The sequence below is a fragment of the Sceloporus occidentalis genome, unplaced genomic scaffold (genome assembly GCF_023333645.1).
Source record: "Sceloporus occidentalis isolate IW3139 unplaced genomic scaffold, rSceOcc1.0.p SCAF_6, whole genome shotgun sequence".
Classification (NCBI taxonomy): Eukaryota; Metazoa; Chordata; class Lepidosauria; order Squamata; family Phrynosomatidae; genus Sceloporus; species Sceloporus occidentalis.
In genome coordinates this window covers 42,313,787-42,341,094 of record NW_028316986.1, presented here as the reverse complement: position 1 = coordinate 42,341,094, position 27,308 = coordinate 42,313,787, and the positions used below count along the sequence as shown (strand labels likewise).

Below are 27,308 nucleotides of genomic sequence, written 5' to 3'. Positions count from 1 at the left end.
GAATTTAACATGGCTTTAATTTCTGTTTCAGGCAAGCTAGCAAACAATTCAAACAGAACAGTAAACAAAACTTGTCAGTAAAGGACGAGGCAAGTGTACTCCAAAACATCATGAAGAGAATATAGATCTAACTATACCTGAAGGTACGAAACACACACAGATATGTTTCTGGAGGGCCTAAATACCCTAAAGGTGCCAGATCTCATCTGATCTTGGAAGTGAAGCAGTGTCAGTCCTGGTTAGTACTTGGATGGTTTGTACTTGGATACCACAAGCTGAGATCTGTAATTTTGCAAGCTATTAATGATGACAATGATGTAGTAATAAATGTAGTAGTAGCAGTAGTAGTAATTAAAATTCAATGAAAGCTGTGCTAGATCATTAATAGAAACAAAAGAAAACCTATTGATGGGCAATACCTTCATTAAAATATGCCAGTATTCTATAAAAACTCGGCAGTCATTTGATTTTTTTCAGAATTGTTCATCCATAATTTTTGTGGGATTTTCTCTGAAGATGCCAGCTACAAATGCTGGCGAAACGTCAGGAATAAACTCTTCTAGAACTTGGCCACATAACCCGAAAAACCCACAAAAAGCTATGGATGCCAGCCCTGAAAGCCTTCAACTTCACACTGTTCATCCAGTTAGGAGGTATAAAAGGGGCAGAGGAGAGCAGAAAATTAAAAAAGGCATCAAAAAGGTGCTTCCAATTTCAGTTTCTCAGAGCAAAAATATAATAGAATTTATAAAATTCTTCAATGTTAATGTCTTTCTAATATAATTTTGCATTACATTATAAAACGGATCTCTTCCGGCAGGCCTTTCCTGAATAAAGTGCCCGGCCACAGAATGACTGCCCCCCACATCATGGATTAGCCCACCGCTCTGTCCTTGTTATATTTTTATTGTGTTTTTTAATTGTGTTTTTAATAGATATTTTAATTGTACATGTTTAAACCTGTTTTAAGGGGGGGAATTGGGACATAATTTTGTAAATGTGGATTTTAATATGTTGTGAGCCGCTTTGATTGTCTTGTAACAGAAAAGCAGGATATAAATAAAAGTTTTATTATTTATTATTTTAAAACACTCTCTTTAAACAAAATTGAGAGCACCATTGTGTAGTGGTTTGAGCATTGGACTGAGACACTGGAGGCCAGGGGTTGAATCCTCGCGCAGTTATGGAAACTCCCTGGGTGACCTTGGGCAGGGCACACACTGTCAGTCTCAGAGGGTGGCAAAGGCAAACCCTTCTAAACAAATATTGCCTTAGGGTCACCATAAGCCAGAAATGAAGGGCACACAACAACAACAATAATCAATGACATTTTTTTCCCCTTTCTGTTGCTGTATCATGCAAAAACTGTTGGATAGAATTTCACCAAATTTGGAAAGTATGTTTAGCTCTTAAAATATAGGCTGCATAGTGTATATGGAATTTACTTTTTCAGGAATCTTGGGGCACCACAGTTATTTTTTCATTCATAGAAAGTAGTGTGTTTGATGACTAATTGGATGAAACATGCTCTCTCAAGAGCAACTGAGACTGACATGCAATGTAAGGAAGATATGAACACGTAAACTGACACCATATTCCTTCTCTAGGGTAGTTGAAACAAATACGTTATTTACCTACATTGGGAACTTTAGCTAGAAAATACAGTTCGCCTGCCCCGTATATGGTCTTGCTCTACGCGGACTTGAGCTCATGTGGATGGCAAGCCTGTGTGGGCAAAATTGCGTCGGAGGGAATGCACCACTATTGAAATCAACAGGACTTGAGTCCGCGTGTTTTTTCCCATATGCGCGGAGTGGTGGTGGTCTGGAACAGATCCTCCATGTATATAAAGGACTCACTGTATATAGATTTGTTCCTGGGCATTACTTCTTTGATGGAAAATTTAGTTACAGAGGCTGAAATAACATGAAAGAATAGAAATAGGTTCCTGCACTGCAAAAAAAAAAGAAAAATACAATATGTTTCTCCAAACTTCTTTTCTAAAATTAACAATATGCAAATATACAATGAAAAACACAGATCAAGTAAGACTTGCATATGTAAACAAAAAGTCATTGAACCATGTAGAGATGACATAAAAGCTTCTTCTAAAATGCATCTTGGGGTGTTTTTTTCTTTATTTATTTCACTAGCCTCCACTTTTTTATGATTTCCATTTTGGTGGTTTTCTGGTTGCAGTGGTGTAGCAAAGACAGAGCCTTTAGTAAGCTGCTGTAGGGGACTGTTGCCTGACATGGTATGTGCTGATGTAGCGATACACAGACCAGCAGAAAGGAGAACAGTCATTGGGAGTTTCTTTCCCACTTGGGTGCTGCTGGGTAAGATGTTTGAACCGAGCCAGGCTTAGAAGGGGTGGAGGGGCTATGAGGCCTGTTCCAGCCATGCCATTGCAACCTCATGGCAGCACAAGCAATGCCAGTAGAAGAAAAGAAACCTATAAAAGCCTGACAAATGTGTCAGGGATGATGGGAGTTGTAGCTCTTCACCTCTGGCTCTAACTCACCACCTTGTTATGCAGCAGAGCTGACCAACTTTGGTCAGTGGTTAATGCTTTTCTTCAAAGCAGCAGTGTTTCAGAGAATAGGCTGAAGACCCTGACAAACTCTCCAAGCCTTCTCACTCTTCTTCCTCAGATGTCTCCAAACTTCTCCAGGATTCTGCTGGCTCTTGTATCTTCACTCAAGACACCAGACAACTCAGTAGTCTTATATAAAAGATCTACTTTATTCTACTATATACAAATACTATATGCCCTACAAAATCACAATCTCCAATACTCCACAATATCTCCAAACTACTCCAACTACCCAACAAAAAAACATTGGCAAACATTGCAATTATTATAGCCATTGTTAATCACCACCCACTAGTCAGTTTCCACCCAGTGGGTGTGTACATTCATTTTGATTGGTTCACATAGTTCAACCCACACTTAAGACCAACCCAAGTATTTCATCATTTTACCTTGTACACTTAATGAATCTCAGGTGTTTCCAATTGTACATTCTATAATTCTGTCCTTGACTTTCAAGACTTCTAAATTACATTAGCTTTTTCACCTGTGTAGCTTCTTAATTGCTCTTGCTTAGTCATTGTGACTTTCATATACATATTTTATTTCTATTACTGTATGTCCCATGTTGCATTTTCCTTAACAAAATGGATATTAATAACTTCCACTGCCAGGATAACTAAAACTTCTACAAGGAGAAATTGAGTGTTTTTTCATAATTTGCTTGGACTCTAAAGTAACTGTTTATGTCTAGTCTGTGTAAAGAAATCTTGAGTTAGAGACTAATTGTTCAAAGGACTGATTTTCAAAAGAAATGCAACTGAGAATACAGTGGGGCCCTTGGCACCTGCTGATATTTGGTTCCAGGACCCCTCCGTGGATATCAGAACATGTGGATGCTCAAGTCCCATTAAATAAAATGGTGTCCCTTCTATAAAATGGCATAATCAAGGTTTGCTTTTTGGATTTTATGTATTTTTAAAAAAATATTTCCAAGCTGTGGATGGTTGAATCTCTGGATAAAGCATCTGTGGGTATGGAGATCCAACTGTATAATGGATTACAGTTCATTTTAAAGAACCACTGAGACTTTAAAGAGTTAAAAGAACCTAAACAGAAGAGATTTGTTGTTCACATAGTAGACATAAGCCTAAGGTTTGGAGTAAGAGGAAGTGAACTATTTCAATGGAATTCTGGATCTTGTAGTATGACTATACTATACTCCGTAGAAAATATAAGTGGAGATTAATGGATCAAATAAAAGGATAAAAAGTGTAACTGCAGTGTGGAAGTTTTTTTCTCCTTCCACCTGATTTCATTTTCATTATTGGATTAAAAAGATGGAATTATATTTGTATATTGCTTAGCAGGATGGTCACATTAGGTGTTACATTGAAATAAATGAGTCATTTTAGAAGAGAATTTAAGCAATGATGTGAGTACTGTATAAATGAAATATGTACAGGCCAGAAAACAGAAAAAGAATATATGGGCGGGGGGGGGGGGGAATAGAAATGACAGGAATGCATAAGAAACCAGAGGTGAAATCGATGATGAATTTTACATTGAAGTGAATGAGAAGGAATAGAAAGACAGTTTAAAAGAAAGAGGCAGAGAACAGGATGCTAACAGATGCAAAATAGTTAAAGAGGCACAACAAACATCTCTGAAAAAGGATAGATTCAAGGACAATTATAAGCAATCAGATGAATTCAGTGGAAAAAAATGTTGGACAGTGAAGATGAGATGGACTTAAAGACAAGGTCTGCAAGAAGTGGTTATATGTTTTTGATGTTAAAATTAAATATGGAAAGAAAACCAAGCACAAGATATAAATGATTAGACCATGTAAAAGGTTGGATCCAGGAAGATTGTGGACATATGGTGATCTTCTATTGATTAGTATTTGATTAAGTGAAGTAGAAGGCAAGGAATAAGGAAAAAAGAAAATAAGTGCATTCATATATTATTTTCTTTCTAAAATGTAGATTAAGGGAAAAAATCCTCAAAATGTCAGAGAATATATTGTAGAGTAGGCATTAATAATAACATAGAATTAAGAAATACACAGATTCTTCTTAGAATTAATATAAATAACATGCCAATTTCAATGTATATTTATTTTATTATTTCTAATTGTAATGTATCAGCTGTTCTTTAATAAGTACAGTCAGCCCTCCCTGTTCCCTGTGTTACTGACTTTTCCTTTGCATTACTAATATGTTTTTCTTATATATCGAAATGCTTTGGGATATAAGAATATGATTTCCTTTTAGATGGCCAAAAGTGTAGCACAATTGCTGTGGGGTAGCTCATGAGGGATTCTGCTGCTGTTTACCTTGCATGTTGTATGGAGGCACACAGTTACAATAGGATTGGCTACAGTGGAATCCCACTCTCCATTGTCTGCAGTGTTTGCTGCAGACACACGTCAGACACTGAAAGACTGTTTCCCTTCACCACCACCCTGTTTTTAAAAAAACAACTAAACACCTCTCAGCTAGACAGATGATATAGAAGAAAAGGGCAAGACAAGCACAAAAAGTCTTTGTAAAAAGCAAAAGGCATTGTTAATTGAGCCTGTATTAAGCAAAATAATACAGAATTCTTGCATGCAGATAGTGTATCCAAATAGTTGGCAGAAATGAAAAAAATGAGGAAAGCAAAGAGTGAGTGGAGGTTCAGGTTTTTACAGCCTTTCCATAGATGCCATAACATTTACAGTGGTCAAGAAGTTGCAAAACTGATTCATAAGAGGTGCAAAACTCCATCATTTTTCCCTTTGCGTATTTGGCAAGAGAGAGAGAGAGAGAGAGAGAGACTGTGGGCCTGCTTCAGCTTTAAATTTTCCATTTTCTGAAAGTAATTGGAATCGTCCGCACAGAGCAGTATTAGGGGGGATGTGTCATTAATGGTGAGGAAGAATTTTGCAGAGTGACTACACTTCATTTTATATTTTTGTGTAAGCTTGGGCCCTAAATATTTAACTAGGGCTAATTCTGTGTCCAATGATCTTGTCTGCACAATCTGTGAGACCTTAAATACCCAGAGTAGTATATCTGTCCACTAATACTCTTTCAAGGCATACATTCACTAAAGGAACCAAATCTCATCTGATCATAGAAGAAGCAGGGTCAGTCCTGATTAGTACTTGTATGGGAGACTGCCAGTGAATACCAAGTGCTGTAGGCTGATAGAAGAAGGAACTAGCAGAGCCACCTCTGCATATTTCTTGTCTAAGACCCTATGAAATTCATGGGGTCACCATAAGTTGACAGAAGCTTTGAAGTTACATAGACAAACAGCATTCATTCATGACACTTTCTGTGCAGAAAAATGTTACATTGCAATTATCATTGTTTATGATAGACAAGTTTTAAGAAAAGCTTTGTTACTGTTTTGTTAATTGCCTCTTCAACAGATTTTATTTGCAGCAACTTTGTTTTTAGAATTTGTTCAGGAAAGAACAGAATTACAGAGATAAAGCTTTGAGCAGTGTATGTACCATATTTTCTGGCATATAAGACTACTTTTTAACCCTTTTAAATCTTGTCAAAAGTCGGGGGTCGTCTTATACGCCAGGTTAAGCCCAGCCTGCTCAGGCCGCAAGAGAGCCACGCGGCCCGGCATGTGCACCCGACCTCCAGACCTTCAGAGGTCCGCTGGCATGTGCCCGGCCTACTCCTGCCTTCCCAGGCCTCCAAGGAGGCCCAGACCTCCACAGAGGACGCTAGGACGCACCCGGCCTGCTCCTGCCTTCCAGACCTTCAGAGGTCTACTGAAGCTGGTGCACACCCGGCCTGCTCCTGCCTTCCCAGGCCTCCAAGGAGGCCCAGACATCCACAAAGGCTGGAAGAGACTAGCGCAGCCTGGTGCATGCACCTGGCCTGCTCTGCGACCTGGCGCAATCGCTGCTGGCCTCCTCCCGCCTTCCAGGGGTAGTCTTATATGGCAAGTATATACCAAAGTCTATATTTTAACTTGAAAAGTTGAGAGGTCATCTTATATGCCCAGTCGTCTTATACGCTGGAAAATACGGTATTTAAGGGAAACGATAACATTCTTTCAAGTCTACTCTCTGTCTTCATTAGATATTTGCACATTGCTTTCAAGAGTCTAGTCTAGTTGAACTTTTAAAAATCTGTATAAATTGCTCTGAAATACCAATTGCTGGGTTTATGTGTTGCAGGGCTATGCTTTTATCCTGAGAATTTTAAGAATGTCTGACAGTGAGCAGCAAATGATTAAACTGTATCCTTGACTGCAGCCCAGCTGTCTATAAAAATCTAAGTTACATGCCATGGCCCTTGTTTGTTAACCTTTGTGTATAAATTTGGCTTCTAAAAGTTCAGATGAATTTTATGATGTTTTGGTGGCAGCTTAAAATAATTTGTTTTAATGTTTCCATAGCATAATAAACTTTTAAAAAAATGAATGTAGCTTAGCATTCTATAACTTTTTAGAAGACTGAATTAAAAAATAGGTTTGGAAGATACATGGTGGATATATATGAGTTTGTCTAAATTCTGTAAAACAGTGGAATGCTAGTAGTATTGACTAACCTTTCCTTCCTATCCTAGATGGAGCCTTTGCTCAGAGCAGTTGAAGCCACTTATGTTTACCCTAGGAGTGAACAAAAGAGGCTGTTGAATAAAATAAAGTAAAAGGTGATGTTCAGTAAAGTGTTTTTAAATCATTGGTCCAAAATACACTGCAGAAATAATCCAGTTTGAGATTGCTTTTACTGCTCTGGCTCAGTGTAGGGAATTCTGGGAACTGTAGTTTTGTGAAACAGTTAGCCTTCTCTGTCAGAGAGCTGTGATGTAGCAATAATCTACAGTTCCCAGGCTTCCCTAGCACTAAGCCAGGGCAGTTAAAGCAGTCTCAGACTGGATTACTTCTGCAGTGTGTTTTTGACCATTGATGCTAGAAGGTATCTGTAAGATTCTGTTGTGCTACTCTGGATATTTTGGTATCCGAGAAGCTGATTTGGACTTCTACATGTAGCATACAGACCTTTCACTTTTAAAAAATTAAGACTGCATCCAATGCTTTAAATGCCATGCTCAATGCTGTGGAATGCTGGTAATTGTACTTTTGTGAGACATTCAGCCTTCTCTGTCAGAGGGCTTTTGTGCCTCAACAAACTACAAATACCAGAATTCCATAGCATTGAGTCATAGCAGTTAAATTAATGTCAAAGGGGATTATTTCTGTAGTGTGGATGCAGCCAGAGAGGAGGAAAAAAAACACCTCCAGCTGCTTTTTCTTTAGCAGATGAATCTCAACCTTATGTGGTTGATACATAATGTTTTCCTCAAAAGAGTGTCAGAGAAAGGAGGAAAGGGTCAGTACTATGTTTTTTTCAAATGGTACCTGATACATGTCAGTTAGTTGACTTAGTTCTAACATTTATGTTATATGCTAAACCTACAATAATGTTTAGCATAATAAATGACTACCAAGACCACAAATCTTTGTTAACATAAAACAATAAGAGTAATGGTAATACTGAAATTTCATTCCATTGGTGATTAAAACTGCAGCTAAAGAGTCAGAGAAATGTGTTTACAAGTGCTGAACAGAAAAAGGGAACTAAAATTTTAGTTCATGAATTTGCTTTTTAACTGAAAAAGAAAATGTGTTCGCTGTATTTTTTTCACTGATTGTAATTTGGATCTTTTGTTTTCTTCCAGATCAAACAGATTATTTATTTTAAAAATTCCACAGAAGAACATTTTTCTAGGAGATTCACCATTCATTAAAATAATTTGTTTAAATAGCTGTCCATCTTTCCTTTTCTAGTTGTATAAACTTTGTATAATCACCTGTTGGTGTAGACATTTCCAAAGTGGGAGTCATGTCCATGTGTTGCAGCAAGAGTCCTGTGGTACTAAAAGGAGTTAAGAAGTTTATTATAGCACGAAGTTTTAAGGACTACTCCATGCATTTCCCTCATTTTACTCCTTGCATCTGATTAAAATGGGCTGTCATCTAAAATTGCTTTTATAATAATAAATTTGTTAGTCTTTAAGATGTCGTATGTTTATTTGCTGGCTTTGTTTCTCTATAAATAATTGCTGCCTAAGTGTAAGAAAATAAGTAGCAAAATGCTTTAGTTTTGAATTGGCTGTTAATTAGGGGAAAGTTTGTAAGGCTAATCAGAACAGAGGGCGAGGGCTTCTAAGCTATGTTACTCATCTGCTCTGTCAAAGCTAAACAATATAGTATTTGCAAAAAGTATGGAGAAATAGTAATGTTTCTGGTAAATGAATAACATGGTTTAGAAAAACCACAAATGTAATAACAAAAAGGGCTGTGGAGCTATTTATACAGTATTTTTCTCTCCAGGGATATAAATGGTTCCCAAGCTTATGTGCTTTTCCTCTGATTCCCTCCCATTGTGGAGATGGTACTAACAAAGATTTGTGTAGTTATTTGACTACAAGATCATTTACATTGAGAGGGACACCTCTTCCATAGTAACAGGAAATCCCAAGTTAAAATAATTAATAGTGTTTTCCTGCTCCCATTATCCCATAGTGGTAGGAATGAGAGAATCTGGAGGGAATTGATCAGGTCTGAAAAAGCCTAAAATGAAATCAGTTGAAAAAAAGCTAATATAACCTATAGTTCTTGTGGGAAGGTACAATTCTCCATTTATTGATTTCTGCCGTATAGCTAAAACATCACAGATAGGTGGCCAACCAGCCTCTGTTTTGAAACCTGAAATGAAAAAAGTTGACCACCTTCCAAAGTAGTCTCTTCCACTTTTGAACAAAAATACACTCATCCCTCCATATTTGCGGCTTCGAAATTTGCGGGTTTGAATGTTCACGGATTTGATTAATATATTTTCTTTAGGAATATTTAGGTTCTCCAGCGCAACTCTATGGTCAACTTTAACTAAAAGTTGCACTGAAAGACCTAGAGATTCTGAGAGAGAACACTCCACTAGGCCTTTGTAGCTCCTCCAGCAAAACTCTATGGTCAATGTCTGGCAGATGTTGACCATAGAGTTGCACTGGAGGACCTAGAGATTCCTAGAGAGGGATCCTCTCAAGTAAAAACATGGTGTTTTTGTTATTTGCGGTTTTTCCATATTCACGGGGGTCTTGTGCCCCTAACCCTAGCGAATATGGAGGGACAAGTGTACATTGGTTTGGGCCCTACTTTCTTGAAGAATGGAAAACAAGTTTGCTCTGTCTTCCATAGCACAGCCCTTCAGATAATTAGAGATGGTGATCTTGTCAGTTCTCATTCTTCACCACACTAAACATGTTCTGGTCTTTTGACCATTTCTTGTTTCCAAATCCTTTACCATCTTCATCTCCCTTCTTTGATATGTTCTGAATTTTCAATTTCCTGCCCAAAACAGAATGCAAGTTAGGTTACTGCTTCCTTTAGATGTGGACACTAGTCTAGGATTTCATTGGCTTATTTTGCCACAGCATCACATAGTTGAGTCTTATTTAGTCTGTGGTCTACAAATGGTAAAACAAGGAATGGGATGCATAAACATTGAAAAACCTAGAACAGTCCGTCCTTGACTTACGCAGGGATCCGTTCCGGTTCCCTCCGCGTAAGGCGAATTCCACCTATGCTCGAGCCCCATTGGAAACAATGGGGCTCGTGCGTGGCGGCATGGGCGCGCGCGCCCATTCAATTGAATGGGACGCGCCGTCCCTTTCGCCCTGCACGCGCCCCGCAGCTTGAGCGCGTATGCTCAAGGCCGCGTATGGCGCGCCTGCGTATGGCGCAGGCGCGCTGTATGTGAAAACTAACACCAGTAGCAATGGGACATTTTCAGTCAATAATTACATACTGGTTTGATCTGAAAATTACAATCCAAGAAGATGGGGTGTTATTAATACAGAGGCATGATGTAGCAAAAAGTGAATCATAGAGTTGCAAGAGATCTCAATGGTCATCAAGTCCAACAGGACATTTACTACATTTGATCTTAGCCAAAAGGCCGAGAAGCGATCCAACAGGACATTTACAAGTCACATGTTCTCAGCCTCAGGGAAGGCAATGACAATTGTCCTTTAAACAAATCTTGCCAAGAAAACCCTGTGATAGGGTGATTATAAGTAGGAAACGACTTGAAGGCAAACAGTGACAACAACTACCATCAATGTACTAATTTTGTAGAATAAACTCCAGATGCTGCTGTCATGTGTAGCCCCTGGTATAACTCCTAGAATTTGATTTCTCCTCAGAAATGGTGCAAACAATCATAGAATCATTTAGTCGTAGAGCGGAAAGAGACCTCAAAGGCCATCCAGTCCAACCCCCTGCCACGCAGAAATGCACACACCCCCTGACAGATGGCCATCCAGCCTCTGGAGCCAATCTGGAGTCAAAACTCTATTTCGACAAAGTAACAGAGCTCCTGCAACTCATCAAAGACCACCAGCCCTCGTCCGGAGCTGTTCTGGTTTTTTTGCCTCAGAATGCCCTCTATGGGGACCCAAGAAGTCCCAAAAGCATATTCCCATATGCCATATAGGGTTTCTGGAAATAAGTGTGGCACTCCAAGGTCTCCTGGAGGGCTAACGTGCCCCCCTAGCCCTCCACAGTTGCCCACTCATGCTCTAAAAGGACATTCTCTTCTCTGTAGAATATCCTCTTTCAGACATATCTTTTAGATGTTACTTTACTGTGCTCCTCCTTTAAATGGTTGCTATGTTTTATTGCAATGTGTGCTAAATTAGTATTGGTTTAGGTTGTACTGTATTTATAGATAGTTTAATATTATTATCTGATTTGTGAAGATCACTGCAGAGTGGTGTCACCAGGATTTCTGGAACACGTTGCTATCGTGTTGATGGGCTGCGACATTATGTTTTTTTTATATGGTTGGTAGATGTGGATATGCTCAGCTAGTTCCTGGCATTGGTAAATGGGCAAAGGTCTGAAAACCAAAACCTAACCTGATAATAGGGCAATATTGTTTATGGAGCAAGATGTTTATGCAAGCAGTTCTAGAGGGGGGCGCACCCTGAAGCTTTCCATGTGCAGCTTGTGGGTACTGATGATGCTATCATAATTATAAGCAGAAGTATCTTTTGTTGCGTGAAGGTGCCTTCTACTGACTTGGGCGGGCTGGTGGCTTAGATGGACCTTAACTAGATGGGGAAAACATACCCTTAGTACTTTGTACTCTCATATTTTAGGTTAGATTCCTACAGTGAGTTTTACTCTGGAGCGCTAAAATGTGGTAGCATATCCATGCTGGGTATTCTAGACCTATCATTCTAGTTCTGTCTTACATTTGTTTCGAAGTCTGTTCATAGTGTTGGTCTCAGCTTCTAAAGCTTAGTACTATCTTTCCACATATAAAACTGCCCAAACCCTTAGAGTGTCACCTACTCCTCTCAGTGACCCTGAGAAGCTGAGGGTACAGTTTGAGGGTAGAGACATTTCAGAGCAGAGATGGGAGAACAGGCCTTTTCTCTCATAGTGCTCTTATTGTGGGTTGCTTGGGTTGTTTGTTGGTCCATACTGGTGACTTTGACTTGTTCATCCTTTCTTGAATTGAGAGAATGGTTTTAGGCCATTTTTGCGGCTGGCCCTCTTAGTAAATGTGTGTGATTTTTGTGCATTTTTAAACGCCCCCCCCCCCCCCCCAGTTAATCACACTGGGATTTTAAAAAAAATTGACCTAACTTAATGTGTTAGGAGTTTAAAAATGGGGAAATTGGCAAAATCATTAATTTAGTATATCTGGTTAGCACTCCTTTTCTTTTGTTCAAATAACTAAGTATGCATTCTTTGAGTATAGTGTCTGATACTTTTAAAACAGCTAAGTATGGTTGTATATGCTTTCATCATAGAATGATGTGTCCCTTTTCATGTTGAATGTTTAACATCAGAATCCCTTTCATTACTAACAATTTGTTTTTCCCTTCTCCTCTACCTTCTTATACAGTGAGCAGAGTATCTGTCAAGCACGAGCTGCTGTAATGGTCTATGATGATGCCAATAAGAAGTGGGTACCAGCTGGTGGGTCTACTGGATTTAGCAGAGTTCATATATACCATCATACAGGCAACAATACTTTTAGAGTAGTTGGCAGGAAGATTCAGGATCATCAGGTAAGTGATTTCAGTGAACCAGAGCAGTTCAAATAACATTTTTATGGCTAGTTAAAAAAAATTTGCTCCTCTGGTAAAAGAAAGAAATCTTTGCATGCAACACACAGTATATACGACACTATTCCTACTTGTTTGAAAGCCACTTAATAAAATTATCAAGAATTATTATAGAACTAATATAATGGATTAATTGTTTTAATTCTTGTTTATTGTAAGAGACAGAATGGCTCTATGAAGTATGTGACATCTATTTTTGAATTTTGTTAAATATTTTATGCAATCAAGTAGTGTTCTTTATTTTAGGACTTTTAATTTAAATATTTTTTAAAACATACATTTTAAATGCTATTTGAATTGTACTTGGTAGTGTTGGAGATTTTTGATCGCTAATGATAGAAACAATATCATTCCAGAAAGTCAGGAAATGTGAGCATCTGTGCTGATATTAGGAAATGAATTCCAACGTGTTGGGTCTTCTAGACAGCATCTTGGTCTATTATTTTGAAAGAATTAACAGAAGGAAATGTGCATATACCTGCAAATTAACAGGTATAACCTTAATTTATTTTATTTGTCTAGGTGGTAATAAATTGTGCCATTCCAAAAGGACTGAAGTACAACCAAGCAACACAGACTTTTCATCAGTGGCGGGATGCTAGACAAGTGTATGGTCTCAACTTTGGCAGTAAAGAAGATGCCAATGTCTTTGCAAGTGCCATGATGCATGCCTTAGAAGTGTTGAATTCACAAGATTCTGGTAAGACTGCCTAAATTTTCAGTACTTGTAGATAAATAATGGTTCAAGTTCACTTAGATGTATTTACTTCAGGTTATTTCAGTGTCAGATCTGTGTAGTAATTTAAGCTGTTTAACTTTCTTACACTGAATCAACCAACATTACACTTACTTATCTAAACCCTAATAATGTACCTTGAAAACAAGGTATTTTGTTTATTTTTATTTGGTCTGTTTTTGTCTTGTATACTGAAGAGGTAACAAATCAGGCTGTGGAGAATGCAGTTAGATTTCATGCTGTAAAATGGTAATTGATTATATTTGGGGAAAGAGGGAAGCAAGAACCCAAAAAGCATTTCCAGAATCTATGACTAGTGAACTTAGCAAGTGGAAAAATGTAAGAACCCTCTCAGCAAATATAATCATATTCAAGAATACAGAAATGAAACAATAGTGTACATGTATAAATATTTTCAAGAGGGATCTGAACATTATTCATTGTTCTGAATCTTATTCATAATGATAATTTACCAGCATCACTAGGCTCCCAAAAGGTAGTTTAAACTCCTGGTTACAGAACAGTTGGTTATGGAACAGTTGGAGTTGCCAAAAGCAGAACATATCTCTAGTTCTATAAGTGTTTTGTTTTGCTTTGTCTTTGAAGGATGAAACATAAGAACTTTTCAAAGCAGTAGCAGCTGTTTTTATTTAAATCAACATACCAAAAAGTTATTTGATCCTTTGTCTGGATCATAAAAAATATGCCAAAATAAATTTGCTTGGTCTTTTAAGGAGCCACAAGATTTTGTTGCATTTCTACAACAGAGGTCCCTCTCTGGATCTGAGGCTTATTCAGTTTCTACTTTAAAGATAAATTCCCTTAGGGCTTGTCTACACTTTCCAGAATAGTCTGGGGTGCCTCCAAGAGTATTATGGCCCCCAAATTCCTCCCAAGTTCACCTCTCCACCCACCTGCTGAAGATGATGGGTAGCTGTGGTCCCTGCAAGCCTACCAGCATGCTGTAGTTCAGGACAAGGGTAGGCACCTTCAAATATTTAAACAGGGCTATCATATCACTTCTTAATCTTCTCTTCTCCAGGCTAAACATCCCCAGCTCCCTAAGTCGTTCCTCGTAGGGCATGGCTGAGGGATTGATAGCCACTTGTCACCACCATGTTTTACTCTAGGTTTTCTGGAAAATCCAGAGCAAAACTTAAGTTTTTAAAATGCAGGACAAGGAATGGAAACTGCAAATCAGGTCCTACGGTTGTGTAAACAGTCCAGGCCTGATTCAGGATTTTGAGGCTGTATAGCGTAAACATCCCTAGGGTTGCTGTAAGTCATAAATGACTTGGAGGCACAGAACAACAACAAACTAACTTTTTTAGAATGACTGAACAACAAAAAGAGAGCCAGTGTAGTGGTTTGAGTGGTGGAATGTGTTTCTGGTTTTCTCTGGGGTTTTTTTTTAATTATTATTATTTTTATAATGCATTTAAAATACACAATATAAAATTGACATTCAAGTATCATCCATAACATACAAACATAAACAAAACATACAAACCGTTACCAAATGATGAAACAAACAAACAGGCATTCAAGAACAAACATTACTTCCTGTTACTGAGCTGGAGGTATTTCTTCATCCGCTATTTCATAATGTGATCCTTATCTTTTAACTACTGTTAGAGATACTCTTCCATAATTTTCTTTTGTTATCCACTTAGGATCTGTACTAAGGAAAACCAAGTTTAAAAAAACGAGAGAAAAAAGTTAATGGTCTCTTCAACTTATATTATAGTTATAAATTTACAGGACTTTAACCTTATTACTCCAGATCTATATCTAATGTTGCTTTCTTCCCCCATTTTCGATGAACGTAATCAGTAAATAAATTCCAGTCCTTCAAGTATTTCAGTCATTTCGTATTGCAGACTTCTCGACATCTTATCTAAAACCAGCAAATCCCGCAATTTGAACATCCAGTCTTCCAAAGTCGGGATCTCGTCTTCCTTCCATAGTTTCGCATCTGTTAGCCTTGCAGCTGATAGCATATAAAACAAAATCTTACCAAATTTTCCATCTAAGTTAGCATCCCACATATTCAGCAAAAATAGCTCTTGTTTAAATTCAATGTTAATTTTTATAATACTTTTCATTTCATAGTGTATCTGTTTCCAGAATTTGACCGCTTTTTCACATGTTCACCACATGTGAAAGAGGGTTCCTTCACATTTAGTACACTTCCAAAAACTGCTATTATAATTTTTCAACATTTTACAGAGTTTTTGTGGGGTAAGATACCATCTAAAAATTTTTTTATAATAGCTTTCCTTTACATTCGGACATTTGGTATAACTCAATTGTTTTTTCTATATTAGTTCCCACTGTTGTAATTCTAAATTGTAACCAAAATTTTGAGACCACTTAATCATGTTCTCTTTTATAAGTTCTTCCACTAAAGAAATTTATAGCAGACAATTATATATTCTGGATATGAAGTGTTCCTTATTGGCTAACAAATCCGTTTCAAGTTTGGATCCACTATTACCAATTTCCCACCAGTTTTTTATCCATAACATATCTCTCTGTTAGCTGTCTATGTAGGAACCAGCTACAGTTTATATCTTGTTCTCTTAAATTTTCCAAAGTTTTCAAGTTTGGAACCCCATCTGAAAAATAAAGTAAGTTTTTGTATCTTAGCCACTCCTCACCAATTTTTGAACTCATACTAAAATATGCCTCATGTGGTGAAGTCCACAATGGAATTTTTGAACAGATTCTTTTTCTATATCTATACCAAATTCTTATTAATGAGTTACATATACAATAATTTTTGAAATCTATGGCCTGTTACAGATGGGCATCAAGTACGCGGAGCGCATACAAAATGGTGGCACCCTGTACACATAGGCGCCGCCATGGCTACGTCACGACCGCGCCACCTCCAAACGGGGCGGCGCAGAAGTGACGTAGTGGGGCCGCACGAGGGCGCCTGGGGCGCCCTTTCCGTAGCCCTGGAAGGAGCTCTTTTTCCATTATGATTTAATAATGGGAAACAAACACAACTGGCGACCACACTGTCACACTTTATGAACAATTTAACTACATTTTAACCACATTTTAACCACTGTAAGGCTCTGTGTGATAATCTTCCAAGTAATTTTTATTACGAATTCTTCAGTTCTCATATCTCTTAGAAAGTTGGAAATGTCTAGTTTTCAGATTTTAGGGAGCTTTCTACAAGTGGAAACAATGGTTGGTACTCCACCCCTCAAGAAATATATAACTTTTATAGTGAGCTCCCAGTATAAGATATTGACCTCTGAGTTTAGTAGCATGCTTGCCACAAATGGTTAATAAATGAGTGATAAGAAAATCAAGCCAAGTTATTTGACAGCTGTATGATATGAGAGGAAAACTGACCCTGAATGCTAATTATGTTTATGTTCAGTCACACTGACAATTGTTCAGCTCACACTCGTCTTTCTGGAATTATTATAAGCTTTATAATGACAAGATGATTGAGCACATTTTAATTAAAAGAGAATAGCAGCTGATGTAGTTTCCACAAGTTAACTACATTTAATCTTGGGGATTTCTGAAATTGAAAGAATAGCCTAATGACCATTAATAATAGTTTTGTGTGGATATCGTAATGGGAAAAAAAACAATTGCTATATTACATGAAACTTATATACAGTGCACCCGCACCATACACGGATGCACTGTACGCAGCTTCCAGCTTACCCGGAAGCTGCACGGCAATCAAAGTAATGCCGTGTGCGCTGCCCCCAAGCTGTGAGTATGCACTCCCATTGTTTTTAATGGGGCACGAGCATACACAGATTTCCCCTTACGATCCCTCGCATAAGGGGAGGGCCCACTGTAATACAAACCTACCCTGCAATCATAGAAGTGGCTTCAGTGTTCGGGAAATGGATATAGAAAAAGATGAGGGGATCAACCTCTTCTTCAAGGCCCTTTATAATCAGACTGGCCACAGAATGAATGGCCATAGAATGGCCATAGAAACGCAGAACTTCTGGGTGTGGTGATGAGGTGACAAGTTCCGTTATAACTAGGGTAGTTGAGGGATAAAGGCAGGAGGAAAGACATTGCTTGAGGCTAGGGTGGGTGCATGGTCATATAATTGGAGGGAGTTTTGGAATGTGGTGTTTGCAGACTGGGAACCAGAAAGGAGATATGGTAAACAGACTAAGAGCAGGTGAAGTCGAAGTCTTTCATGGCAGGCATCCGTGGTTGTTTTGTGGGTTTTTCGGGCTATGTGGCCATGTTCTAGAAGATTATCTTCCTGATGTTTCTCCAGCATCTGTGGCTGCATCCTCGTGAGGTTGTAGTGTTAACTAGCATTAAAATAATTGTAGTCCACAAGGAAGCCATTGTCTCTGTCCAACCCACTGCTGATGGATTAGAATTTATAGATATATTCCAATCCATATGTTTCTCTTTCCAACCTTCCTTTGTACTGTTGTTGTTTTTTTCTAAAGCTGAGTTATTTTGGAGGGGGCCCAACCCCTACGCTCTCACCATAAATATCCAGGTGCATCTCAGCTTTCTCGTTTTAGTTCTTTTTGGAGTACTGCAAGAACGGCATTGATGGAAATGTTCTTTTCCGGATAGTCGTTGGATCATTTTCATATTGCATCTAGCTAAATATCCTTATACAGTGGAACCTCAATATCCACAGGGGATTCGCTCTGGAACATTGCCCCCCCCCCCCCCGATACCAAAATCCACGGATACTCAAGTCCCATTGTCCCACATGCACATGGCTGCATCACCATTAGGGGCAACAGGACTTCAGTTAAGCCTCTGTTGTCCCCAATGGCAGCACGTGCATATGGCTGTGCCACTATTAGGAACAGGTGAAGTCCTGTTGTTCCTAATGGCAGTGTGGTTGTTCACAGGCCAACACTGGGGACAATGGGGTAGATATTGCTTAGAAATGAGAGACTTCTTCTTGGTCTCTTGTGATGCACACAGATGGGATATCCTGCACATGTGTCATGCTTTTGGAACCTTCTAAAGCAATACATAAACACTAGAGTTGTGAAACTTTTTGAACTTCTAGGTCATGATTTAAGATTTGTGTGGCATAGTAATTTTGGTATGATAAAGTTAAGCTACATGCTGAATTTTAAAATCACTGTATTAGAAATTCTTCTGTGAGTTTGGTGTAAATATAAGCAGATACATTTTTTGTAAGATATTATCAACCTCATTGCAAAATGCTTTTCTTAGGAAAAATGGGTTATAAATAGAGGCGATTATTTTATACTTTGAACAAGATAGGTGGATGTTGAACTCAAGAGAGATATTTCTTAAGTATGGTAAATCTCTTCCTTGGTTTATTTACTTAAGAACACATTTAATCAAGATAAGAGAAATGCAGATATAGAGGTTGGAGAAAATGAATTTTATTAGTGCAGTGTAAAGGTAACTAGCATTTAATTTAAAAAGCTTTTAAAACTAGAGATGGAAGATGAACCTGTAAAAGGATGCATTAAAAGGTGGGCCCAAACTTTTGCGCTGAATGTTCAGAGGGATGTAAGGTTAAATATGTAATCCAAAGATAAAATTTACCTTGTACAGCGCGCCCGCGTTATACGAGGGCGTGCTATACGCGGCGTTGAGCATACGTGCTCAAGCCGCAGGGCGCAAGGAGCAGCACGTCCCAGTCAGATGAATTGGGTGCGCACCCATGGTGCCCTGCCCTGCCCCGTGCACAAGCCCCATTCAAATGAATGGGGCTCCAGCATAGGCGGAATTCGCCTTACGCAGGGGAGGTCTGGAACGGATCCCCCGCGTAAGGCGAGTTTCCACTGTATAATACAATGGGCCCTCAGTATCCGCTGGGGTTTGGTTCCAGACTTCCGTGTGGATACCAAAGTCCGGGAATGCTCAAGTCTCATTACAATGGTTTAGTAAAATGGCATACCTTATATAAAATGGCAAAAATCAAGGTTTCCTTTTTGGAATTTGTACAATATTCAAATATTTTCAAACTGGATACTTGAATCCGTGGATAATAAAATCTATGGATAAGGATTGTTGACTGTAATTTCAAAGAAACCTTAATATAAGATGATGTATTATGGTACTTAACCCTATTTAAGCTGTTGAAAATGTCCAAGGCTGCATCCGTACTGCAGAAATGATCCAGCTTGACACCACTTTTGACTGTCATGGCTCAGTGCTATGGAATTCTGGGAACTTTAGCTTTCTGGTAGTGAAGGTTAAATATCTCACAGAACTACAATTCCCAGAATTCAATAGCATTGAGCCATGGCTTTTAAAGCAGTGTCACACTGGATTATATCTGCAGTGCATATGCAGGCCAAGAATGTTTCAAAGGAGTTGCAAATTTATGATTTTCTGAAAAACTGGAAATAGTTTAGGGACTTTTCAGCAATAAGAAATGTAACAATGTAATACAGTCATCCCTCCATATTCACTAGGGTTAGGGGCACAAGACCCCCGTGAATATGGAAAAACTGCAAATAACAAAACACCATGTTTTTTCCTGAGAGGATACCTCTCTAGGACTCTCTAGGTCTTCCAGTTCAATTCTGTGGTCAGTGTCCAACCTACACTGACCATAGAACAGTGCTGGAGGAGCTACAAAGGCCTTGTAGAGGTCCTTCAGTGCAACTTTTAGTTAAAGTTGCCCATAGAGTTGCACTGGAGGACCTAGATATTCCCAGAGAGAACATATTAATCAAATCCGCAAATATCAAAGCCGCAAATATGGAGGGATAACTGTAATTTGTTATTATGGTTATCAGTAACTCTAGTAGGATTATTTAGTTAGATCTATAATGGCAGAATAATATATTTATTTTTGTCTTTTTTATTTATTTATTTATTTTACAGTTAAGAATGGAGGGTGGGTCAGACCTCTGCTTTGTTTTAGTTATACATTCGCGGGGGTTAGGGGAACAAGATCCCAGCGAATGTGGAAAATTTGCAAATGAAGTGAGCCCCTCCCACCTCCCCTCTGATGCCGGCTGTCCCAGACATCGGAAGAGGAGGTGGGAGGGGCTCATGTGCAGATCACGAATAATCAAATTTGTGAATGCCAAGTCCGCAGATATGAAGGGCTGACTGTTGTTTCTTTCCCTTTTCTTCTCTCTTTTTTATTTTAAAAAAATCTGGAGTATATTTTTTTTATTGTAACTTAATTTGCTTGTGTTAAAAACTAATAATTTTTTTTAAAGTTTGTATTTTTTTAAAAAATGTTTGCAAATTTTACAAGTGATTTTGTTTTCAAATAAAACTTAAAAGTATGATGTATCTTTTTCTAGGTCCAACGTTGCCTCGACAAAATGCACAACTTCCTATACAAGTGCAAAATGGCCCCTCACAAGAAGATATAGAAATCCAGAGGAGGTTAGTATGGTTTTTCTAAATGACAAGTATCACAGTGTTGATTGTGCTTAGATTTATTGGGGCTATTTATTGTTCTCTGAAACTTCTTCTCTAATTAGATCATTTGTTTTTTTAAAAAAAATGTCATGTATATGGAGTGCACATGATAGCCATGAATTTTGGTAAGAGTTAGATCTTGTTGCTGCATTGGCTACATTCATAAGATGTTAGAACTCTTCCCTTCCCTTTATTGGCGGTCTTAGACACATAACTAGGCATAAATCCTGTCAAACCCAGAGGATCTTATTAGGAGACATTCATAAAATGGAATGTTGGCCATTGACTTAATTCTGCTCTTCTGCATGATGTCAGGGAATGCCTTGGTCCTCTTCTGTATTTCAGTTCAGCCTCAGAGCCATCAAAGGCTCTTCTTGCAGTTCAGGGGTGATCAATCTGTCCTTCAGATGTTGCTAAAAAGCAATTCCCATCAGCTCTAACTAGTTGTAGCCAGTGGTGAGTTGTACTTCTACATCTTGATGACTTCAAGTCTCCCACTTCTGTATTAATGTGGTTGCCTCACACACACACATACACACCCCACTATTCTAGACATGCATGTGGAGACAGAGATAGATCACTCACTGTGCTGTTATCTCAAATGGCTAGCTTCAGCTTTCTTTTCAGTTTCCAGCTTGAGAACTGATCAGGATTAGAGATACGAAGGCCCGGGGAAAAACTGGGGGGGGGGGGGGGGGGGACAGAAAACAAATTGAAAAGGTTGAACAGAAGAAAATCAATTATGGAATGTTTTATTTTAGCATGATTCAGGAAAAACCCAGAAAAAACAGGGTTGGGTTTTTTTTCCAAAAAAATTCTGGGCCTTCACATCTCTAGTCAGGATCTTTCCTACATTTCCATTGTCATCTTATTATAATAATAATAATGAGAGCTCCTCCTTCCTAGCTCAAGACTGATAGAGTTCCTCTCATTACCATTGGCCAAAGAGGGGAGAAAATGGAATTGTAGGAGTCTGGCTACCCTTTAAAAACAAAATAAAACAATGATATAACTAAAGCTAACACGATAAGCTCCCTTCTACATGTTCAGTAAAGTTTAATTTTCTGTTTTGCTCACTACTTCGGTATAGCCACAATCAAGAAAACCAACTGATAAGTTAGATAGAGTTTGACATTCTCTACCATCTCTCTATCCACTCCAACCTCCCAATAGTTGTTTTCCAAAATGCAAGGCAGTTTTCAAACACCATTTATTAGTTTGCCATTTGGGAAAGAAGGAGTGAGTGTGTGCGCGCGTGTGTGTGTGTGTGTGTGAGAGAGAGAGAGAGAGAGAGAGACTGACTGACTGAGGCAGACCCACTGTGCTAAGCGGAAAGTCCTATGAAGTATACTTTTCAAAGACCCTTAAGATAACAGCCTGCAAGTCAGCTCAAAGTGATGGCCGTCCTGAGTGGTATTTTTGTAGAGACAAAGAAGGGTGAATTAATAAAATAGATACCTTCTTCAGTATGCCAACTGATAGCTTTAAAATAGTTCCTTTATTTCTCTCTCCATTCCCCCAACACTTTATATTGACTGAATTTTTGTTAGTACGCACTGTTGATTTAGGATTAGTGGATACAGTTAAAAACAAACATGCTTTATGAAATGCTTGAGTTTTGGCCATTAAGAAGTAGTCATTTATCTAGATGAAAACATTATAGCCTTTTACTGCTCTTGAAAGATGATTTTTTTTATTGACCATGCTTCAGCTCATACATTACTTTGGAACAGATTGAAGAAAACCTGGGAACTGAAATTCATGAGAGCTTGTCTTGGGTTCTTGCTTCTGTAGTATTTGTAGTAGCAAATTCCTTTCTTGCCTGGCAGACAATTTCATTGTCCAAAAGGTGGGAGAGGCAACAAAGAAGATCAGTGCTTTTAGATCTGATCCTAACCAACACGTTAATGGGGTGGAAGTAACAGGATTCTTAGGTGGGAGTGATCCTGTTCTCCTGAAATTTGTTACACAGTGGAAAGGAAAAGCCAAGCATAGTCAGACATACTTTCTAAACTTTAGGAAAGCTGATTTCAGTAAACTTAGGGAAATACTGGGTGATCCTACGGTCAGGAATAGTAAAAGAGATGGGAGTTTCTCAAAAGGGAGATACTAAAGGCACAATTTCAAACAGTTCCAATGAGCAGGAAAAATGGGAGGAGTCTCAAGAAACCAGTGGATGACCAAAGAACTTTCAACTGAGCTAAGTTTTAAATGGGAGATGTATAAGAAATGGAAAGGAAGGGGGAATCACCAAAGAGGAATTCAAGCAAGTAGCTAACCATGTGTAGGGGGGGAAATCTGAAAAGCTGAAGTGCAGAATGAACTCAGGCTTGCTAGAGCCCTTCCCAGAAGGCATCTGACTCCATCCTGGCCTCTGAGGGGAAGAGGGGGTAGGCCAATCCCATCTGGCCTCCCTAAAGGAACTGAGCCCTTCCCAGAAGGCATCTGATTCCATCCTGGCCTCTGAGGGGAAGAGGGGGACAGGGGTAGGCCAATACAGTGGACCCTTGTTATACGCTGGGCTTTGGTTCCAAGATCCCCCGTGTATAACAAAATCCGTGTATGCTCAAGTCCCATTAAATATAATGACATAGCAAAATGGTGTCCCTAATAAAAAATGGAAAATCAAGGTAAATTTATACTTTTTTGGAACATTTTCAAAACGTGTATGCTTAAATCCGTGTATAAAAAATCCGTGTATAAGAAGGGCCGACTGTACCATCAGGCCTCCCCAATGCCATCGGGCCTATCCTTAAGAAACAGAGCCCTCCCCCCAGTCCATCTTCCTTGGTCCAGGCCTCAGAAGGAGAGATGAACTCCAGGACCTGATCACCTTCCCCACAACCATCCCCTTCTCCTTTTGTGTCGTGTCTTCTTAGATTGTAAGCCTGCTGTGTAAATTTACAGTGCTGTATTATTATTATTGTTGTTGTTGTTGTTGTTGTTGTTGTTATTATCCTTTATTTATAAAGCACTGTAAATGTACACATATAAATAAAGCTTAATAATAATAATAGAGGGCTTAAAACAATAAAAAGGGCTTTTTGGGGTACGTCTGTAGCAGAAGGAAGAAGAAGGAAATGGTAGGGGTATTGTACAGAGAAGATGGTGAAATGCTAACAGGGGACATAGAAAAGGCAGAACTATTCAATACCTACTTTGCCTCAGTCTTCTCAAAAAAGGAAATGGGTGCTCAGACTGAAGAACAGTATAAAATAAAAATAAAACTTTGATTTATATCCCCCTTTTCTGTGACTAGACAATCAAAGCGGCCCACAACACATTAAAATCCACATTTACAACATTGTATCCCAAATTCCCCCCCCCCCCTCTTAAACAGTAAGCTGTTCAACAGTGGAACACACTCCCTTGGAGGGTGGTGCAGTCTTTTCCTTTGGATGTTTTTTAAGAGAAGCTGGACGGTCATCTGTCAGGGGTGCTTTAATTGTGTATTCCTGCATGGTAGAGTGTTGGACTGGAAGGCCTTTGAGTTCTCTTCCGGTTCTATGATTCTGTGATTTTGTATCATTTCTGAGGAAAAACCAAGTTCTAGGGGCCATAGCAGGGACCACACATGACAGCAGCATCTGCAGTTTATTCTACAAATTTAGTATATTGATGGTACTTAGAGTCGTAGAGTTGGAGGAGACCATATTTCTTACTTACAAATACTGCTAATGGGTAGTTGTTGTCATTGTTTGTCTTCAAGTCATTTCCTATTTATGATGACCCTATCACAGGGTTTTCTTGACAAGATTTGTTCAGAGGAAGTTTGCCATTGCTTTTTCCTGAGGCTGAGAGCATGCGACTTACCCAAAGTCACCCAGCAGATTTCATAGCCAAGCTAGGAATTGAACTCTGGTCTGGTCTGGTCTGGTCTAACACTCAAACCACTACACTGCACTAGCTCTCCACACTGGGCAGTACATGAGGGAGTGAAAGTCCTGGTGAAGCTCTAAAATCAACCTTATGGGATGTTACTTTTCCCAACCCTACATACTGTATCTGAAAATATGCTGTTTTATGGCAGATATGAAAATAAATGTTTACTAGTTCTGTTTGCAGATTTCCTCAACTAATTCTTGATAGTAAAAGCATTAATTTGTTATGTGCTGTCATGTAGGCTTCAACTTATGGTCAGCCTATGAAAGAGAGGTATCTGAGAGACTCTGTTATTAAGAGCATAGCTCAGGTATTGCAAATTCAGGCATATAGTTTCCTTGAACAAATCAGTCAACCTGTAGCCAGTTATCTTTGTTCCTACTGCCTTCAACTTTACTAATCATTATTGTCTTTACCAATAATTTATGTCATCTCATGATGACATAATCCATAATACGATAGCCTCAATTGAGCCATTTTTTGCTTCTAGAGAATTCAAGCTTCATTTGCTCTTGGTCTCATTTATTTGTCTTCTTTAGCAGTCCAGGATAGATAGGTGCAGAACTGCCCTCCAGCACCACATTTCAAATTACCGTATATAATCGACCATAAGTCAACCTTATGTATAAGTTGAGGGCAAGTTTTGGGGCCAGAATTATGGATTTTGCTATGACCCATTGATAAGTCGAGGGTAAAATGTAGGGACAATGTAGTAAAGAATCGAAAGGATGAAGCAAAGCAAAACAAAGTCAAAGAACTTATAAAATTCCAGCAGACATAACTCTGTGTGCTTACTCTTAAGATTGGATGGATGAGAGAGTAGAGGGGGTCAGTGCTTCACATATTATACTCTTGGTTTTCATCAGGAGATGGTGCCTTCTTTTAAATAAGAGTTAAGATACAATACTTACATTGACCCATGGATAAGTTGAGTCAGGTTTTTTTGGGGTCAATTTTTTAACCTAAATTTCTAGACTTACACATGAGTATATACAGTAGTTGATTCTCTTCCTGTCAACTTTCTTGATTTGGCAGCTTTTACATGCATCCAGAGAATTTAGAATTTTGGAAATATTATTGCATGGATGACATTGTATTCAGTTATATATCATTACATTTGAAGACCTTAGCTAGTTCTTTCACAGATGCTCTTCCAAGTCTGAGTTTTCTGATTTCTTTTATAGTTTCCATTTTCACTGATGACTGAGTCAAAGGATAGTAAATCTCCAACCATTTTGATGTCTTTGTCACCCATGTGGTAGTGATGTAAATCTTCTATGATCGTTTTTATTTTCTTAATAGTCACCTATAACTCTGTCTGTACATTTTCTTCCTTTACTTTTATTAGCTCCAGGTTTCTGCTAATAATAGAATGCCATCTGTATTTCTTACTTTATTGATGTTTCTTCCTCCAATTTCCCATCTTGACACCACTGAGTTTAATACGTTTTCTCTATTCTTTGTATAAAAGAAAAGCCCACTTGTCTGACTCTCTTGTCAATAGAAAGGCGGGATGTTGAATAAATAAATAATGTTTTTCCATATTCTGCCCTAACAGTGGCCTCTGTAACAGATTACACATCAAGATAATCAAATGTTGTGGCACTTCCCATTTCTTTTAAATTACAGTAATGCATAGCTGTTTTGTGATCTACGCAATCAAAGTCTTTACTCAGGCTGATTTTCTTCTGATTTGGTTTAATTTTATTTTGATTTTTCATATTTTGGGAAAGAGGTCTCTTGTAATATCTTAATGTTGTCTTCTTTTATTTCTTGCCACTGATCACTATGATAATTCTTGTCCCTGTGTACAATCACGGAAGAGTTAAATTCACTCAGTGACACAGAAGAGAAAAATCAATCAACTTAAGTCAGAAGGAAATGGAAAGAAAGTAAAGGCAAAATGCTGACAAGTGTAAAGTCAAAGATGTATATCCTAAGTTACTGCAGGAGAAGCAGGTTATCAGCAAAAAAATCCTTAATGTTGCTTTGAGCTACCATATTGGGAGATTCAGAGCCAGAAGTAGATTGCTGACTCAGAGTACATGTAGTCAGACAGAGTCTGACATTGGCATTACTGCACAAGTAGCAGCAGATAATAGAAAATGGAACAATTCGTTGCTATCCAAGAGGGAGAGAGTAGAGATTTTGAATCCTCCCAGTGTCCCAATTGAATTGCAGTGTGGTTGATTGAACTACTGAAGAACAGTGTTCTGAGTTGCAAGTGGGCTTCTGACAGAGGCATACAGCAGCAGTCTAATGAATTTTTCCTGGAAGACTACATTACAGAAGTTGCAAATAAGCAGCTGCAGTCTGCTTATAAGCCTATTCAGCAATTACATGCTCCTACTAATTTAAATAACTTGGCTGAAATCAATTTAATGAATTTGATGCCAGCCCAATCTGATTTTCCTCAAATGAATTTAATTTTATCTGATTATCTAAACCAAATAATGAATTGTTCTAACCCAGTGAATTTGAAACCTAGTCAATTAAAATTGTCTCCGACAGCTACATTGAATCAAAATAAATCTATTGAAAATAATCAGTTTCAGTTTAATGCACAAGCTGCTGAAGACAGTAAGTAACTCAGTAACTGAGCAGG

At 38.5% G+C, this 27,308-nt stretch overlaps 1 protein-coding gene and 1 pseudogene across 3 annotated transcripts in view; one reads left to right on the top strand and one right to left on the bottom strand.

Annotated features, from left to right (window-relative positions):
• The window catches only part of ENAH (ENAH actin regulator), a 102,049-nt gene that overhangs the window by 39,106 nt on the left and 35,635 nt on the right, over positions 1–27,308 (top strand). For 2 of the 3 annotated variants that reach the window (XM_089529416.1, XM_089529415.1), the window contains exons 2-4: positions 12,468–12,633; positions 13,213–13,390; positions 20,701–20,785. In XM_089529416.1, coding sequence (XP_089385542.1) covers positions 12,468–12,633; positions 13,213–13,390; positions 20,701–20,785 — 429 coding nt within the window. Of the gene's footprint in view, positions 1–31; positions 239–12,467; positions 12,634–13,212; positions 13,391–20,700; positions 20,786–27,308 lie in introns of all 3 variants that reach the window. The other variant, XM_089529417.1, reaches the window with a different exon arrangement.
• LOC149310665 (U2 spliceosomal RNA) lies at positions 10,390–10,520 on the bottom strand (annotated as a pseudogene).